The 20,187-nt window shown below is 44.9% G+C and overlaps 1 protein-coding gene across 2 annotated transcripts in view; it reads left to right on the top strand.

Annotated features, from left to right (window-relative positions):
* The window catches only part of PIK3C3 (phosphatidylinositol 3-kinase catalytic subunit type 3), a 352,843-nt gene that overhangs the window by 89,606 nt on the left and 243,050 nt on the right, over nt 1-20,187 (top strand). For both annotated transcript variants that reach the window (XM_077463088.1, XM_077463087.1), the window contains 3 exons: nt 13,847-13,918; nt 14,946-15,050; nt 19,145-19,237. In XM_077463088.1, coding sequence (XP_077319214.1) covers nt 13,847-13,918; nt 14,946-15,050; nt 19,145-19,237 — 270 coding nt within the window. The remainder of the gene's footprint in view (nt 1-13,846; nt 13,919-14,945; nt 15,051-19,144; nt 19,238-20,187) is intronic.

Raw genomic sequence — 20,187 nt, 5'->3', positions numbered from 1 at the left:
TATAAACTCGGCAGTACCTAAAAATCGAGAACAACTGAGCATGTGCAGACAAACAGTATAGGCACTTATTTTTAGGTTTTACATAGATGTATCTGCATAAGAGGCCAGCCTGAAGTGATCTAGTAGGACTTCATTTTCTGATTAAAGTTCCACTTTAATCTTATTTATTACAGGTATTTATATAGCACTTTACACACATACAGCACCTTGAAAAAGTATTCACACCCCTTGAAATTTTCCACTTTCTGTCATGTTACAACCAAAAACATAACTGTATTTTATTGGGATTTTATGTGATAGACCAACACAAAGTGGCACATAATTGTGAAGTGGAAGGAAAATGATGAATTGTTTTCAAAAATTTTAAAAATAAATATATGAAAAGTGTGGGGGGTGCATTTGTATGGCGCCCCCTGGAGTCAATACTTTGTAGAACCTCCTTTCTCTACAATTACAGTTGCAAGTCTTTTTGGGGATGTCTCTACCAACTTTGTACATCTAGAGAGTGACATATTTGTCCATTATTCTTTGCAAAATAGCTCAAGCTCTGTCAGATTGGATGGAGAGCGTCTGTGAACAGCAATTTTCAAATCCACAGATTTTCAATTGGATTTAGGTCTGGACTTTGACTGGGCCATTCTAACGCATGAATATGCTTTGATATAAACCATTCCATTGTAGCTCTGGCTGTATGTTTAGGGTCATTGTCTGAACCTCCGCCCTGGTCTCAAGTCTTTTGCAGACTCTAATAGGTTTTCTTCTAAGATTGTCCTGTATTTGGCTCCATCCATCTTCCCATCAACTCTGAGCAGCTTCCCTGTCCCTGCTGAAGTAAATCATCCCCACAACATGATGCTGCCACCACCATGTTTCACAGTGGGGATGGTGTGATTAGGGTTATGTGCAGTGTCAGTTTTACACTACATATAGCGTTTTGCTTTTAGGCCAAAAAGTTCAAGACCAAAAAAAAAAGTCCCGGGTCAGCAGATGTATTTCCAAAATAGGAATGTGCCATAACTAAAGTATGTCATTAACCATTTCCGGACCGCCCACCGTCGTTATACATCGGTACTTTGAACAGGAATACCGTTATTATGGCAGCAGCCAGCTGCCATAACCCCAGTATCCTCTTCTTCAGCGGGCGGTCCGCTTCAAGATAAAAGTGGTCTCTGTGGTGGATTTGCCGCAAGATCACTTTTATCGGTGGCGGGAGAGGGGCCCCCCTCCCGCCACACTCCGGTGTCCTCTGCCACTTACCGGAGCCATCAGCAGAAGAAATCAGATCCTTCTTCTGGTCTGACATGGAGACGAGTGAGGAGAAGATGGCCCCCACCCGTCTCTATATCATTGCAGGGCGTAAGTGACGTCAGAATGTCACTTCCACCCACAGCTCTCAAATGACTTTTTTTTTTTATTGCATTTTAGTGTAGATTTGAGGTATTTTTGACCCCAGATCTCATAAATAAGAGGTCCTGTCATGCTTTTTTCTATTACAAGGGATGTTTACATTCCTTGTAATAGGAATAAAAGTGACACAATAAAAAAAAAAAAGTGTAAAAATAAAAAGGTAAAATAAAATAAAAAACGTTTAAATGTGACCCATCCTGTTGAGCTCACGTGCAGAAGCGAACATACATGAGTAGCGCCCGCATATGAAAACTGTGTTCAAACCACACATGTGAGGTATCACTGCGATCGGTGGAGCGAGCGCAATAATTCTAGCCCTAGACCTCCTGTGCAACTCAAAACATGAAACCCATAGATTTTTTTTAAAGTCCCCTATGGAGATTTTTTTTAATACAAACGTTTTTTTATTGGTTGCATAATAGCAAACAAAATAACAAAAGCAGATACAATGCTGTAGTAGAGGTTAACATTCTGGTACACTCCATTTACATACAAATAATTCAGCATCGTGAGAAAAAAAAAAAAAAAAGGAAAACCCGTTATAGACACTACACGACTAGCTCAGGCCAGTCGCATCGAGGGATATCATTCACAAACAGTTGGGTTATCCGTATAGGGTTAACTTAACAAGGAACACATTTTTATCTAAAACGCTGACTATACATGTATGAACCTATTAGGATCGTTGTCTTGCTCTTCGGTAACTAGTCTGAACTCAGCTCAGTGTGTACAGGTGGTCATCCCCATCTAGCAGTGTAGGCTCAGAAGCCGAAGCTTTGAAAAAAGAAAACCAAGCTCAACCCTTCTGGAGGTCAGCTCCATCCAGATCTTAGACAACCTCTGGAGGGGGACGGGGTAAAGGTCCCACTCCAGCAGGCCCAGTGTTGGTAGGCCACTTGGCCCATTTAGCAGTATGTATGTATCCATGATAGTATGATGGATGCGCTCCATGAGGCGGATAGAATCCATCCTATGGAGAACCTGTGACCAGGGAATCAAGTGTGTGCGCCAGTGTAGTGCTATCGTCCAATGAATGGCACAAAAGAGGGTGCGGAGTAACCTTTGGTCAGTTAGGGGGATCCCTGGGATCGGTGCAAGTAATAGGCAGTGTGTAGCTGTTAGATCAATCCTATATCCCAGAATGGTGGTCACTGTGGTAGAAACCTGGTCCCAGATGGGCTGAAGTTGGGGACAGCTCCAAAAGGTATGAAATAATGTGCCCGTTGCCGGGCAGCCCCTGAAGCAGAGGTCAGGGACCGATGGATAAAACTTATATACTCTAGCAGGGGTTAGGTACCACCGTGTATGTAGTTTCACCACAGTGTCCTTTACAGCCATTGATTTGGAACATCTATGCATATTCTAAAACATAACTCGCCAATCCTCAAACGAGAACTCCGTGGCTAGATCCACTTCCCACAAGATCATAGCCCTGGATCTCTCTGGTTGTTGGGTTTCAATAAGGTACTTCTACAAAGTTGAGATATTGCCTCTATCTCTGGAGTGGCGATAGCATATAAATTCAAATTGTGCACTGACAAGAACATGAGGGGTCCTATAATGTGTTTGAAAAAATGGCGAATTTGAAGGAATTTATAAAATTCCCCACTTGGTATCTCATATTGTGTACGGAGCTGTGAAAAAGAGATGAAATTGACGGTATTGTTACAAAGATCCCGTAAGGTGACCAATGATTTCCGGATCCACCATCGGAAGGTGCCAGGAGATTCAAAAGCAAGAGGAAATCTCCTATCACCCAAAAATGATGCCATCCGTGGTCTACCTATCAGGATGTAATTTAAATTTGAGATGATAAAGAGACCAAAGATAATAAGAACGGCTGACAATAGTGTTAAGAGGAGCCAGATCTCCCGGCTTCAGTCCCTCCTGCCACAGGAGGCCCGGGAGGAAGTACGGACGTATTGACTGAGTTTCAAATTGGAGCCAAGGAACCCCAACCGTGGGGGCATGCCATTGTGCCGTCTGGGCTAATCTAGCCGCCAAATAATACATCCATATATTGGGTAATCCCAGGCCTCCCTTTGGCATAGGATTATGTAGTAGGGGCTTCCCAAATCTGGGCCTCTTATTTTGCCAAATAAAAGCGTTAATTTCTCTCTGAAGTGCAGTGAGGGATTGGCGAGGGACATACAGAGGGAGGGCCCTAAAAAAATACAGTAGTTTTGGTAAAATAGACATTTTGACGGCTACAACTCTACCCATTAAGGGTATCCGAAACGTTGACCACAATCTCAGCCATCTTCTGACCGCAATAAAGGTGGGGGGGAAATTGGCGCTATATATGTCTTTCAGGGAAGGGGCTAAATGGATACCGAGTTATTGCAACGTGCGGTTAGACAAGGAGATTCTGAATGAGTTTTGAAGGTTATTTATCTCCGGAGGGGTGAAATTGACAGGGAGGGCAGAACATTTGGCTAAATTAACCCCTAGTCCAGAGAGCCCCTGGAATGAGCGAAGGATCTCTAGAAGACTAGGTAGTGATATCAACGGATTGGGCAAAAACATAAGGACATCATCCGCATAAAGGCTTATTTTATACTCCCCCTCCTCCTTCACATACCCTCCGACATTCGGACTAGCCACGACTGCCCTTGCCAAGGGCTCCAAGGCCAGGGCGCATATCAGAGGGGACATCCCTGTCGGGTACCCCTGCCCAAAGAAAAATAATCCGAAGAGCAACCAGGGAGCCGTATCCTAGTCTGGGGCCTATGATACAGTGCCTTAAACCCATTCACAAATTCACCCGCGAAACCAAACTTAGCCAAGATCAGATCCAAATACGGCCATAGAATACTATCAAATGCTTTATGAATATCTAACCCCAAAATCAAGACTTTGCGAGAGAAAAGGTTTGCATCTTGTATTACATTCATGGCCAATCTAATATTATACGTAATTTGCCTATTGGGAATAAAACCGGTTTGTTCTGGGCCTACAAGGGTACTAATAATGGGGGCCAATCTGTTCGCTAAAATTTTCCCTAAAATTGTAATATCGTTATTTAAAACTGAGATAGGTCTATAGTTTTGGGGCAGGGAGTGGTCCTTGTTCGGCTTGGGGATCAGTGTCATATTGGCACACAACATTTCCTCAGGTAGTTTATGTCCTTGCAATGTCTGGTTAATAAGTTTTGTCAATCTAGGGGCCAGTATCTGGGAGAACTTTTTATAGCATAAAGAGGTATAGCCATCCGGGCCGAAGTTTTTTAATAGTGGTCATGACCTCTAGGTCGGTACAGGGGGCGTTTAAGGTGGCAAGCTGAGATTCCGAGAGGGAAGGGAGGGGTAAAGAGTCAAACCATTGGTCAGTATTATGGGGCATAGGTTGCGAGGGGGGGGATAACAGAGTATGATAAAAGGACTTAAAAATTTGTAGTACCTCACTAGGATGAGTAACCAGGTGGCTGGAGTTGTTTCTCAATTTATAAACATGTGCAGGCTGTAGGGATTGGTGAAGTTTGCGGGAGAACATGCCAGAGGCAGTATTACTATGTAAGAGGAACTTGGCTTTGGACCAGCGCAATGATTTTTCCGTATGTTCTGAGAGTATAGTGTCCAATTCAGCCCTCTTTTGGTTGATTAATAGTAGGGTATCTGGAGAATGCATGCTGGTATGGGCCTGGTATAGTGTACGTAGGTCCTGGGTGAGTGTCTGAATCCTTGTGAGTTTCTGCTTTTTTTTAGTGACTGCGATCTCAATTAGGTGGCCACGAAGTACTGCCTTATGGGCAGTCCATAGAACTTGGGGGGAGATGTTATCTATATCATTAATATTAAAATAATCATCTAGGTGTCCTGCTATTCGGGTGTACGTTTCAGGATCCGATAGTAAAGAGTCATTCAACCTCCATGAAGCAACGGTGGGGGAAAGGCCGACGTGAGAGGTATAAAAGGCCACCATTTGGTGATCCGACCAGGGGCAGGGATGGATAGTCGCTAGAGCTGAGTTGGCTAATAAAATGGGTGATGAAAAAACGTAATCAAGTCTTGCGTAGCTATCGTGGGGATGGGAGTAATGTGTATATTCCCTAGCGCCAACATTCAATGCCCTCCAAGTGTCAATGAGTTGTAATCTATCTAAAGATCTGGTAAGAAATTTAGGGAACGCTTTAGCACTGTGTGACGTTTTGCTTCTGTCTAGGGAGGGGCTAGCCACTAGGTTAAAATCTCCTCCAACGATCAGGTGGGGGGAGATGTATCTATCCAGTGTATGTAATAATACATTATAACCAGCTGTCTGCTGGCTGCTCGGAAATCCTGGCGATTTATGGTCCACTCGCCCCGACATGGGAGCAAGATACGCACAGCTTCCGTTGCTACAAGAATTTCCCCTATTGTTTTGCTATGTTGAATGACTACTATTGTTTGCATATGTTCGGTATGTTAAAATGTTTTTTAGGCTATGCTTTAGACCTTTTATGTACTTTTTTAATGACCCTCACCGCAAGGATACCATAGTCAGTTTCTCGCCCCTAGCACACTACCCGGATGTATAATTAGCCCTTAATTGCCCGTCCCTGTAGTTATCCCAGGGTGCTGCTTTATAAAGGGCTACAACCCCGAACATTATGTTACCAGGCCTTTACATTAAATATAGGTCGTAGGTCCGATGGTTGTTCTTAGATACACTTTCCTCACGGTACTCCCACCTCCCACAAGGTGAACTGACACGTTTCAAAACCTATCGTTAAACAGTAGCTCTATTCGTGTAGTTCACCCAATCTATACCGACTTTCTGTAATTATCTAGGAGGGACAGTAGGTACGTCCCTACAGTCGGTGTTTACAAACCAACCCATTTCCTTTCCTTCCCCTCCCCCTTCTCTGGTTCCCCTCCCTTTCCTTTTTGACTTCTAGTTTGACCTTCTCTATCTTGGGAACCCCTCTGTCCGTTGACTCCGTGCCCTTGTGCTCCTTCTGGCTTTCATTAACCTCAGTGCTCCTCCCTTGCCAATTTGTAATAGCGCAAGATGCCGACTCCCGCCAGGCCCACACTCACGTTCACGTCCTTTAACGCTCGAGGTTTAAACATACCTGAAAAACGGAGACAAATGTTACTCCAAATGCAAAAATCTCATCCTGATTTCCTACTCGTTCAAGAAACGCACTTCAGGTCAAATGCAATTCCGCAACTTCATTCTAGATACTTCCCGGTAGTGTTTCACGCTACGAACCCGGAGGCCAAGTCAAAGGGGGTTTCCACACTCATTGCATCGCGATGCAAATTCCTCCTTCTAGACAAATTAGCAGATCCAAGAGGTAGATACCTATTCCTGAAGGGCAAAATAGGACACACCACGTATACCATAGCGAACATATACGCACCAAACTCAAAGCAGGTCTCCTTTTTTAAATCTCTCGCCCAATCTTTGATCCCCTTTGTAGAGGGTACCCTAATCCTTGGAGGGGACTTCAACACCCCGCTGAACCCTATCCTTGATACATCAACAGGGAAATCGAATATCCCCTACGCGGCTTTGCGCTCCATCAAGACCCAGCTGCAAAACTTAATGTTACATGATTCGTGGAGGACCCTATACCCCGATGCCAGAGACTATACGTTCTTTTCCCCCCCGCACAATAAATATTCACGTATAGATTACTTCTTCCTGTCTCAAAAAGATCTCCATTCACTTCACCGAGCCTCGATTGATCCTCAAATTCTTTCCGATCACCACCCGATCTCTATGTCCATATATACCGCTGACAACCCGCCCACAGCCGCGATTTGGCGTCTAGATCCCTCCCTACTGACGGACATGGTTACACAAGATAAAATCAAAACGGGCATAAAGCAATTCTTTGAAGATAACAAACCCACTGACACTTCCCCTCTGACCAACTGGGAAGCCCACAAATGCGTGATCCGAGGTATAATTATAGCAGAAATGTCCCAGCGAAGAAAAGCCAGAAAAAAACAATTCAGTGATCTGTTGGCCAAAATTTCTAGTCTTGAGAAAGCACACAAACAGACCCAGGCTCTACAATCCCTGACCCTACTGATCCAGGCCAGGCAGGACATGTTGGAACTATTGGGAAAACAGATTAAACGTAAATATATCCTCTCTCAGAAATTATTTTACGAATACGGGAACAAAGCTAGCAAAGGTTTAGCCAGAGCCCTCCAGGCAAAAAAAGCAGCTGTGACGATACATTCTATTACAGACAATTCGGGTCATAAACTCACATCGAACCCAGATATAGCCTCTCAATTTGTCTCATTCTACAAACAACTATACAACCTTTCCCCTGCCTCGCCGGCTAACCCGCTGACAGATAGGAAGGCTTTGATATCGGAATTTCTGCAGAATCACGCTATTCCCAAACTATCGACTGAAGAATGCGTGAAACTCCAAGCCCCTCTGTCAGCGGAGGAAGCGAATCTGGCCCTAAAACAAATGAAGTCGGGTAAAAGCCCAGGCCCCGATGGGTTGACTACGGGCTACTATAAAGCGTTCCAGGACAACCTTATAAAACATTTCCTCTTAGCTTTTAACTCTTGCTCCTCTCCCCAGACGCCCCCACGAGACTTACTTACTGCCCACATTGTGGTCATTCCCAAACCGGACAGGGACGTGACGAAGGTAGCGAACTATCGTCCGATTTCCCTACTTAATGTTGATCTAAAATGGTTCGCAAAAATTCTGGCCAACAGACTACTCCCCTTACTTCCTCAATCTATTAATTTAGACCAGGTTGGCTTCATTCCCGGAAGGGAAGCGAGGGATAATACAATCAAGGCTCTCAACATTCACCATTGGCTGCAATCCCAGGGCCTCCCAGGGGTTTTTTTGTCCCTCGATGCGGAGAAGGCGTTTGACAGGGTGGCCTGGGACTTTATGTTTCAAACGCTGGAATCCCTGGGCTTACCACCGTCGATGTTAAACTTGATCAAGACCCTTTACTCTAGCCCCACGGCTAAAGTTAGAGTGAATGGCCACCTGTCAGACGCCTTCCCCATCGCAAATGGTACCCGCCAGGGGTGTCCGCTATCCCCACTAATTTTTATTCTTACACTTGAACCCCTCCTCAACTGCATTAGAGCGGACCAGGCCATTAAAGGGATACAAATACACCATCGTCAGTTTAAAACAGCGGCCTTTGCAGACGATATCCTCTTATTTTTAACAGATCCCCTGTCAACCATCCCTGCCCTGCTTTCCACACTACAACATTACCATATCCTGTCCAACCTTCAAATTAATTATTCAAAGTCCACTGCTCTTAATCTGACTCTTTCAACAGAGACCTGTAATCAATGCAAAGCTAAATTCCCATTCATTTGGAGTACACATGACATCAAATACCTGGGAATTCACCTTACCACGTCTATCCAAGATTGGTATGCTTCTAACTTTCTACCGTTACTCCGATCTATTACCAAAGATCTTTCCAAGTGGTCGGGAGGGTTGTTCTCTTGGTTCGGGAGAATAGCTATAATTAAGATGAATATTCTTCCCAGGGTGCTATACGTCTTACAAGCTCTCCCCATTACAATCCCCAACATGTTTTTTGCCTCTCTACGTAGACTTTTCACTTCGTTTATTTGGAGACAGGCACCTCCCCGACTTAGTTTCCTGAAACTCACCGCCCCTAAGGCTGTGGGAGGTTTGGGCCTTCCAGACATTTATAAATACTACCTCTCTAGCCATCTAACCAGGGTCCTCGATTGGAACTTACATGCTCAAGGTAAGGATTGGGTACAACTTGAGAAATCCCTAATCCCCTCGCCACTGGGGTCACTTCCATGGATACATACAAAGCACATTCCGCTCGCCATACGAAACCACCCCCTAATTGGTCCCACGTTAATAGCATCCAAAGATAGCTTCACAAAATATGCATTGTCCTCCCCTAACAGCCCCTTAACACCCATCAGAGGTAACCCCGATTTTGTCCCAGGTTTGGAGACACACTTCTTGAACGATGCGGGTTTTCAGGATCCCCTGCAAGTTCGACACTTCTATGTGGGGGAGAAAATGAAATCATACGAATCCTTAGTGGCTATGACACAGACGAATTATGTCCCTTTCTGGTCTTATGTTCAGTTGAGACACTTCCTCCAGTCGGCTCCATCCCCTTATCAATGGTCTCGCCCCTTAACTACATTCGAACAACTATGTACGCTATCAGAACCACAACGACACCTCACTTCACAGATCTATACGCTGCTAGTATCACCTTTAAAGTCGGTTTTCGATAGACTGAAACAGAAGTGGGAAGATGACTTGTCCCAGTCCTTTTCAATAGAAGACTGGGAAACTATATTCCAGATGGCTCATAAAGGGACCTTGAACTCTCACACACAGGAGAATGCATTTAAAATAATCTCACGATGGTACAGAACACCTCTCCAAATACAACGTTTCGTCCCACACCTCTCCCCACAATGTTGGCGCTGCTTAGATGGAATAGGATCTTTCTTACATATTTGGTGGTCTTGCCCCAAATTACAACCGTTTTGGAAAGAAGTTCATAGGGTGATCAAACAGGTTACCACCTTTGACTTGGCCTTCCGACCTTCACAATTTCTATTAGGCTTGCCCTCTATCCCCAAAAAACATTATTTTCGCTCACTACCAATGCACATGTTAAATGCAGCCAAACTTTGTGTACCGACCAAATGGCGAAACTTCGATCCACCCACGATCGCAGAATGGCTGGCGAGAGTCCGCAAAACTGCGGAAATGGAGGACTTGATTCATCAAGCCCATGACAAACAAGAAAAATTCACCTCTACCTGGGCTTGTTGGTTCCACTTCCTTTCTACCCCTGATTATAAGTCGCTCACACATCATACTGGGTAGATGGTGCGGAGTCAATGGACAGACCTCCTATTTCTTATATCTTTCTTACTTTTCCTTTCCTGGATTCTTCCCCCTCCTGTCTCTGTTTCTGCTCCCTCTTACGATGGAGCCCTAACCCCAGTACTCCGGAGAGCCTCCTTCTCCCCTGAGGAGAGATTTAGATCCCCTCTTCACAAGACAACTTGTCTCTGAAGAGATTATCTCTATGCATGTAGCTGATAGTATCCTGGTTATATACCGCCCATTAAGATACAGATAAACTGTGGAGATAGCTTCCGGTGGTCTTCGGTTGTGATTATACTCACGCATCTTACGGTTTACATTAAGGAGCCTCACAGGGTGTCAAATTTTTACTTCTTTATTATGCTACTCCGTCCTTCTAGTTTAATTGAGGCCGTTCTTATATACATACTCGGATTCAAAGCCGCTGCCTTGGATCTACGTGTAGGTTAACTAGCTGTAAGGAGACTAACAGGACCTTATGGTGGGGGGTTGGATCTGCCTCCGCTTGGACACAGTCCAGCTCCCTGTCGGGGTGTCTGGGTGGAGCCACTCCCCTCCCCTCCACCCATTTGAAAAACGAATTTTTTACACACAACATTTATAGTTTGTGTCCTTATACTCCTCAAGCTGTCTAATGTAGTCTTGGACTTAGCATGCATAATACACGGCTGTTACTCCATGTTTGTATAAGTTGCACTGTTATAGCTTGTCAAAACGGTTCCTGTTACTTTGGCTTTAAGCTGTATTTTTCTGTATTTTTCTGTATACTTCAATAAAAACTTGTTAAAAAAAAAAAAAAAATACATTATAGAAAGCCCCGTGCGATGTATTTGGAGCGTACATATTAGCAATAGTCACAGCCTTGCCATGTAACATACCCTGCACAATAATGAATCTGCTACCAGGATCCTTGTATATGTGGGAAGGTTCAAACTGGACAGAATTACGGATAAACACCGCAACTCCTCTGGCCCTGGACTCAAACATGGTGCAGTAGTGTAGTCTGTAAGACTTATCAAAAAATTTCGGGCATGCCACTGATGAGAAATGGGTCTCTTGTAATAGAATAATATCAGCACCCATTTGCTTATAACAACGGAAGGCCTTCCTCCGCTTCTGGGGGGAATTTAGTCCCCTCACGTTATGGGAAATAATATGCAGACCCATGATGCCCAGTCGGTATAAATGCACCCCTGAAAATTACCTGAGAGAAGTTCGTTATCTCACACGAGTCCAACGCCAGAGGAGCCACCAGCACCCCCGTCAGGGAGCGGCCCATCCAGTTCATGACCATGACCAAAGAACGTATAGTAATAAGAACTAAGAACAGGCAATACACCCATACAGACTTGGTATCGAGCATTAAAGTCAGCATAACAAAAAAACAAAGAAACAATAAAGTAACTTATAACTCTATGGGGTCGGGGTGGGAAATCCATCCCGACAAAAAAGGTGTAACCAAATGGGCTTTCCGGCCCTTACTTCCACTTGCTCCACTCGCACCCCACCACAGAGGTGGAGAGAAAAAAAGGTCCAAGAGGGTGCAACCCTCTGTCGTAGAGTGTCAGTCAAAAATAAAAATAAGAAAAAAGTAGTAGAACCCCGGTCCAATGGGGAAGCTAGTAGCGAGGATCAGAGAAGGGGATCAGGTGGAGAGCGGTGGGCAAGTTTGGAGGGGGGGAGTGATGCGAGTCTAAAAAAGAAAAGAAAAAGGAACCAGGAAACAATCCTCCCCGGGGACAGGGAGAATCAAGGTAGCTAACAAAGCCATGTCCAGTTAGCACAGGAGGAGAGGGGGCTCTCACAAGTCATGAAAGGGGGAATTTTCTCCAGTTCTACCCCTTATGGTAACTTCTAATGTCCTGCTGCCATTGCTCCGACATTGGAGGGAACTCCGTATACATCAAGGTACGGTCAGATTTCAGGCATTGGTTGTAATCTACGGGAGCGTCTATCTCCCTGAGGCGATGGGGTGGCCCAAATGGGAGAAGGACGAGGAGTTGGGGGGTGCCTCTGTGTTTGCTGTCGTTCCTGCAGGCCCAACCGCACCAAGATTTCCTTACCCTCTGCAACCGTAGTGGCGATGTGTGTGGAACCATTGTGCGGTATGATCAATTTAAATGGGAAGCCCCAGCGATAGCGTATCTGCGCTGTTTGTAAAGCAGAGGTGACTTCTCTCATTCTCCTTGTTTCCAGCGTTGCAGGTGCTATATCTGGGAAGATTTGTATAGAAGCCCCATCTAATTGAATGCGTGGCGTGGTACGGGATGCCCTGAGGATATCCTCTTTTACAAGGAAATCCTTGAGGCACAAAACAATGTCCCGGGGGGTCTCTCCGGGGGAGGTTTAGGTCTCAGTGCCCTATGCAGGCGGTCACAAATGAAGGAATCCCCAGGATGGTTTGGCAGGAGTTGCTGGAACAGCTTAGTGATCGCAGTAGAAAGGTCGGTCACCGATTCGGGGACCCCCTGCACCCTAACATTGTTCCTTCAGTTGCGGTTGTCCAGGTCTTCCAAATGATTCTGGAGCTAGACAACCGTGTCCCCCAGTAACTCATGGTCTCTCCGGAGATCTGTGTAGGCCAAGTGAAGTTCGTCATGCTTGACTTCTAGGAGATCTGTTCTACCTCCCCAGGGACGCTAGCTCCTGTGACAGTGTGCTAGTTGATTTGTGCAATTCCGCCTGGAATTTCCTGGCCAATCTGTCGTACATATTAGCTAGACTGTCTTCCAGGTCAGCTTTTGTTAAGTGAGTGTCCCCAGTACCTGTAGGAGAGCCCGCCGACCGCGGGGCCTCCGCATCTGTGTAGGCCTGGGCGCCATCTTGGGACATCTCCTGCCTCTCGGTGACCCGCAGAAGATAGTTAGTAAGAGATCGTTGAGCGGTTTTCCGCTTGCCTTTCTTGGACGTCGGCATGCATGAGTGGTCCCGCAGGAGGGAGAGGCTATTTGCATGTCGATCGGTGCTTGGAATCGTCCTAGTTAGCGCTTTAGATTCCCCCGCCGTCCCCGGAGCTCCTAGGCTTAGCCTCCTGCTCGCTCGTGCCGCGCATGCGCCCCCCTATGGAGATTTTTAAGGGTAAAAGTTTGTCGCTCATTCCACGAGCGGGCGCAATTTTGAAGCGTGACATGTTGGGTATCAAGTTACTCGGCATAACATTATCTTTCACAATATGAAAAAAAAAATTGGGCTAACTTTACTGTTGTCTTATTTTTTAATTCAAAAAAGTGTATTTTTTTTTCCAAAAAGAAAAGTGTGCTTGTAAGACCGCTGCACAAATACGGTGTGACAGAAAGTATTGCAACGACCACCATTTTATTCTCTAGGGTGTTAGAACCCCCAAACATTATATAGTTTTTTTTTCTAAGTAATTTTCTAAAAGTTTTTAACTTATAAACAACAAATCTCAGAGGCTCGATCCTTAAGTGGTTAAAACAGAATGTGCAGATAATGCCCCCTCCCCCATGACAGCAAACGGTTTTGGAAGGAGGCCATCTCAGATGTAATCTGAATATAGTAAGGAGTCACATGAATGTCTTATGTATGGTGTATTGATATATGGAGACATACTTGGAATTGGGAATCTTCTTTAACCGACATTATCTTGCAGGATGGGGATGAGTCCAGTCAAATCAGCACCAGTGCGGAGATTGTGCGAGTGCCGGACCCTCAGATGTCAATGGTGAGTACCCGCTACCCTTTCAAGTCAACCTGAACTCCAGAAATGTGTCTATCCACCTGCTGACCATGCGCTGTCGGTTTACCGCTGCAGTGCGTGTCGTCTGTGCAGAATCACGTGTAAATATGCACACGATTCTACTTTTCCAGGTAGGGGGTCGCATGCCAGCTGTGCTGTGATTAGTCACAGCACAAGCCAATCAGCGGGTGCCGGCCAATGGACGACCACCAGCACCCGCTGATGTGTGAGAAGTAAGACAGGACAGCGCTCTCTCTATATAAACAACACAGAGCTCTGTCCTGTCAACAGGGGGATTGTGCTGGTTTTTGTCTCCCTGCAAAGCAGGGAATAAAATCCATCACACCTCTTCATAAAAGCACCACACACAGTACACAAACACTGGTTAGGCACATATTTAATCATTGGATGCTAACCCCTTCCCAGCCATTAGTACAATGACAGTGTACAGAATTAGCACCGATCACTGTATTAGTGTCACTGGTGATGTCAGTGGGAGGGTTTTTTATTTTTTTTTATTTAAAGAGGTGGTCCACCTAAAAAAAAAAAATATTTAAAGCCAGCAGCTACAAATACTGTAGCTGTTGACTTTGAATAAATGGACACTTATCTGTCCCAGGGTCCAGCGATGTCGGCAGCCGAAGCCGATCAATCGCTCGGCTCTCTCGCAGCTGCCATCCTCAGTGAGGGAATCAGGAAGTGAAGCTTTGCGGCTTCACTTCCCGATTCCCTACTGCGCATGCGTGAGTCGTGCTGTGCATCCTATTTCACAAAAATACAAAGTAGGGCCAATGAATCTACCAGCATGTGTGGAGTGTGGGGGGGGGGGGGGGAGCCCACACAAGCACAGTGTGAACATACAAACTCCATGCAAGTGGTGTCTTGGCTGAAATTGGAACTGAGGATCTCAGTGCTGCAAGTCAGAAGTGCTAATTACTAGGCCTTTCTTTCTGGGGGTCCGCAGTATTGTTTTCTCATGGACTTTTTTTTTTTTTTTTCTTTTTTCTTTTAGGAGAACCTGGTGGAGAGCAAACATCACAAACTTGCCAGGAGCCTGAGAAGCGGCCCATCAGACCATGACCTGAAGCCCAACGCTGCCACCAGGGATCAGCTCAATGTAAGTGACTCCAATCTGTCACCTTTCCTTCCCTCTGAAGATCCTCTTTGTGTCTACAGCAAATATAATGATTTGACTTCCTTTTTCATTTCCACGGATATTTGCAGAGTACATAAGAGACCCATCCGCCCCCATTCACCCATATAGCTTACAGTATAATGTCCGACTTTTTAAAGAGACCCTGTAGCCAAGACATTCACTTTGGAAGAAAATCTTCTTATACGCCAAGGAACCATTATAAACACTGATAGGCAAAATGAATAATATGGATTGTCTCATCATGGCATCTGAAAGTGGGTTTGTTATACGGGTGATACTCGAAAAATTTGAATATCGTACAAAAGTTTATTTATTTCACTAAATCAACTTAAAATATGAAACTAATATATGAGATAGACTCATTACATGCAAAGCAAGATAGTTCAAGCCGTGATTTGTCATAATTGTGAGGATTATGGCTTACAGCTCATGAAAACCCCAAATCCACAATCTCAGAAGATTAGAATATTGTGAAAAGGTGCAATATTCTAGGCCCAAAGTGTCCGCTCCAATCAGCTAATTAAGCCACAACGCCTGCAAAGGGTCCCCGAGTCTTTAAATCAGTCTTTCTCAACTTTTTCAACACAAAGGAACCCTTGAAATAGTTCTCTGGTCTCGGGGAACCCCTGCTAAAAATTAGAAACTTACAACTCATGATACATTAGTGTGATGGTCAGTGAGTGGAATGGTCTTTACACTTGTGGTCATTGGGAAGAATTACCTCCTTACAGAGAGCTAAAAAGATCAATGGTGTCAGTGGGAACTTATCTGAGAGGCAGAAACTGCCCAATGCTGAAGGAACCCCTAGCAACCTCTGGAGGAACCCTGGTTGAGAATCACTGATTTAAATGGTCTCATAGTCTGGTTCAGTAGGAATCACAATCATGGGAAAGACTGCTGACCTGACAGTTGTGCAGAAAACCATCATTGACACCCTCCATAAGGAGGGAAAGCCTCAAAAGGTAATTGCAAAAGAAGTTGGATGTTCTCAAAGTGCTGCATCAAAGCACATTAACCACTTAAGCCCCGGACCATTTTGCAGCTAAAGGACCAAGCCCCTTTTTGCGATTCGGCACTGCGTCGCTTTAACTGACAATTGCGCGGTCGTGCGATGTGGCTCCCAAACAAAATTGGCGTCCTTTTTCCCCCACAAATATATATATATATACATATATATATATATATATATAAAGATTACTTTCTTTTGGTGGTATTTGATCACCTCTGCGGTTTTTAATTTTTGCGCTATAAACAAAAATAGAGCAACAATTTAAAAAAAAAAATGCAATATTTTTTACTTTTTGCTATAATAAATATCCCCAAAAGTTTATAAAATTTTTTTTTTTTAACTCGGTTTAGGCCGATACGTATTCTTCTACATATTTTTGGTAAAAGAAAAAATCGCAATTAGCGATTATTGATTGGTTTGCGCAAAAGTTATAGCGTCTACAAAATAGGGGATAGTTTTATGGCATTTTTATTAATAACTTTTTTTGGCGGTGATCAGCGATTTTTATTGTGACTGCGACATTATGGCGGACACATCGGACAATTTTGACATGTTTTTGGGACCATTTTGGGGCGATTAAAAATGCACTGATTACTGTAAAAATGTCACTGGCAGTGAAGGGTTTAACCACTAGGGGGCAGTGTAGGGGTTAAGTGTTTGTGTGTGTTTTTTTTACTGTAGGGAGCGTGGCTTGGTGTGTCACATCACTGATCGTCTTTCCCTATGACAGGGAACAGACGATCAGTGACAGCATGGGGAGAGGTTTGTTTACACTTACCTCTCCCAGTTCTTCAGCTCTGTGACCCGATCGCGGAACACCGGCGGCGATCAGGTCCTGCGGTCACGGAGCTCAGGACGGGGTCGCAAGTGCGCCGACGCTCACGCGACCCACGGCTGGGCACTTAAAGGGCAACGTACCTGTATGTGCTTGTGCCCAGCCGTGCCGTTCTGTCGACGTACATCGGTGTGAGATGGTCTTTAAGCGGTTAATAGAAAGTTATGTGGAAGGGAAAAGTGTGGAAGAAAAAGGTTCACAAGCAGCAGGGATGACCGCAGCCTGGAGAGGATTGTCAGGAAAAGGCCATTCAAAAGTGTTGGGGACTTTCACAAGGAGTGGACTGAGGCTGGAGTCGGTGCATCAAGAGCCGCCACACACAGATAGATCCTGGACTTCAGATGTCCGATTCCTCTTGTCAAGCCACTCCTGAACAACAAACAACATCAGACGCGTCTTACCTGGGCTAAAGAAAAACAGACCTGGTATGTCGCTCAGTTGTCCAAAGTCCTCTTTTCGGATGAAAGCAAATTTTGCGTCTCATTTGGAATCCAAGGACCCAGAGTATGGAGGAAGAATGGAGGGGCACACACTGCAAGATGCTTGAAATCCAGTGTGAAGTTTCCACAGTCTGTGTTGATTTGGGGAGCCATGTCATCTGCTGGTGTTGGTCCATTGTGCTTCATTAAGTCCAGGGTCCACGCAGCCGTCTACCAGAAGATTGTGGAGCACTTCAGACAAGCTGTGGGGATGCTGACTTCATTTTCTAGCAGGACTTGTGACAAATCACACCTTGTCATGCAGCCTGTCCGTCGTTGCAGCCTGTCCGTCGTTGCAGCCTGTCCGTCGTTGCAGCCTGTCCGTCGTTGCAGCCTGTCCGTCGTTGCAGCCTGTCCGTCGTTGCAGCCTGTCCGTCGTTGCAGCTTGCCCGTCGTTGCAGCCTGCCCGTCGTTGCAGCCTGCCCGTCGTTGCAGCCTGCCCGTCGTTGCAGCCTGCCCGTCGTTGCAGCCTTGTGCATCGTTGTCCCCTCAGTGATGTCAGCTTTTATTTTTAAAAATGGCGCCGCCGAGATGTCCTGTGTATCTCGGCAGCGCCCGGTATTTTTCGGCGGCTCTCGGCCACCTACGGCCGTACTCGGCGGTTTTCGGCCCTACTCGGTGGCTTTTGGCCACCTTCGGCCGTATTTGGTAGCTTTTGGCCACCTTCGACCGTACTCGGCGGCTTTCAGCCGCTCTCGGCTCTTCTCGGCGGTTTTCGGCCACCGAGAAGGGCCGAAGGCGGTCGAAAGCCGCAAGGAGGCCCGAAGGCGGCTGAAAGCCGCCCAGAGCCCAGAAATCACGGAGGATCGGTGTATAACACGCACCTGCGATTTTCCCCTGATTTTAAGGGGAAAAAGGTGCGTGTTACGATATCTTGCTTTGCATATAATCTATATTAGTTTCACGTTTTAAGTTGCATCAGTGAAATAAATGAACTTTTGCACTATATTCAAACTTTTTGAGTTTCGCCTGTATTAGGCAGCAAAGCAACAAGTGATCATGCTTTCTCTGAAGTTGATGTGTTGCAAGCTTAAAAAAAAATGGGCACTCGCAAGGATTTGAGCATATTTGACCAGGGCCAAATTGTAACGGCTAAGTGACTGGGTCAGGGCAACTCCAAAACTGCAGCTGGTTCTGACAGGTATCCGCTCCCACTCTCGCTGCAGCGAAGTCACCCAGAAGTTCGGCGACCACCCCCCCCCTTTTTCCACTGCCATTCACATAACACAACGCACCTTGTGCATGCACTATAGGGAACCGACTTTGGAGCTGCGAAGGCTTCACTGCTGGTTTCCCTTACAAGAAATGATAGCGGCAGCACCCGAGAGTAGGTTGAAAAATCGGCTGGGGTGAACACACCGCGGGATCCCTGGACAGGTAAGTGTCCTTATATTAAAAGTCAACAGCTACAGTATGTGTAGCTGCTGACTTTAATTTTTTTCTGGAGCTACTTTTTAAGTTTTTTGGTCTCTTCTTCAGAGGTAGCCTGCTACAGGAACATCCACTTTGTTTAGAAAAAAAGACATTTAATGACATGTTGTTGAACATGGAGCTGCAATGATTTGCGTGTTTTACATCTGCCTCGAGTCCAGCATTAATGTGGGTGTGCACAGTTGCAGAGCAAACTGCTTAGGAGCTCAGTGGAGACTTTCATTAGTACTATAGAAGTCACTAAATGGTGATTGGAAATGATCGTATATATATTTCTTAATTATTTCATTTTATTTTACAGATTATTGTCAGTTATCCTCCAACCAAGCAGCTGACATCGGAGGAGCAAGACTTGGTGTGGAAGTTCAGATACTACCTCACAAACCAAGAAAAGGTGAGTTCAAATCTACAAACTGGAGTTGAAATGTAGAAATAATTTAAAGGATAAATTCACTTTAACCACTTGCCGACCAGCCGTCGTCATTATACTGCTGCAGGTCGGCACGATCCCACGTGCTGTCGTAGCTGTACGTCGACTCGCGGGATCGGGACAGTAAACACACACATTCCTGTTCTGGGAGGAGTGACAGAGCATGAGTTCCTAATAGCTAAGAATCGTGATCTGTAATTTCCTCTAGGTCATTCCCCTCCCCCTACAGTTAGATACACACACAGGGAGCACAGTGAACCCCTTGATCGCCTCCTAGTGAAATTTTTACAGTAATCAGTGCATTTTTATAGCACTGATCGCTGTATAAATGCCAATCATCCCAAAAATGTGTCGAAAGTGTCTGATGTGTCCGCCATAATGTCGCAGTCCCAATAAAAACTGTAGATCACCACCATTACTAGTAAAAAACAGAAAAAATAATAAAATTGCTATAAATCTATCCCCTATTTTGTAGATGCTATAACTTTTGCACAAACCAATCAATATACGCTTATTGCGATTTTTATTACCAAAAATATGTAGAAGAATACATATCGGCCTAAACTGAGAAAAAAATTTGCTTTTAAAAATTAAAAAAAAAAGGGGGGATATTTATTATAGCAAAAAGTACAAAATATTGTGTTTTTTTTTTTTTCAAAATTGTCACTCTTTTTATGTTTATAGTGCAAAAAATAAAAACCGCAGAGGTGATCAAATACCACCAAAAGAAAGCTCTATTTGTGGGATAAAAAGGATGCCAATTTTGTTTTGGGAGTAACGTCACATGACCGCACAATTATCAGTTAAAATGATGCAGTGCTGAATCGCAAAAAATGGCCTGGTCATTGAGCAGCCGAATCTTCCAGTGCTGAAGTGGCAATAAATACTGCAAATAAATGCACATTTGTTTGCAG

The sequence above is a fragment of the Lithobates pipiens genome, unplaced genomic scaffold (genome assembly GCF_037356315.1).
Source record: "Lithobates pipiens isolate NorthernLeopardFrog02 unplaced genomic scaffold, aLitPip1_a1.2 Scaffold_3, whole genome shotgun sequence".
NCBI lineage: Eukaryota > Metazoa > Chordata > Amphibia > Anura > Ranidae > Lithobates > Lithobates pipiens.
This window is presented reverse-complemented; position numbering and strand designations above follow the sequence as displayed.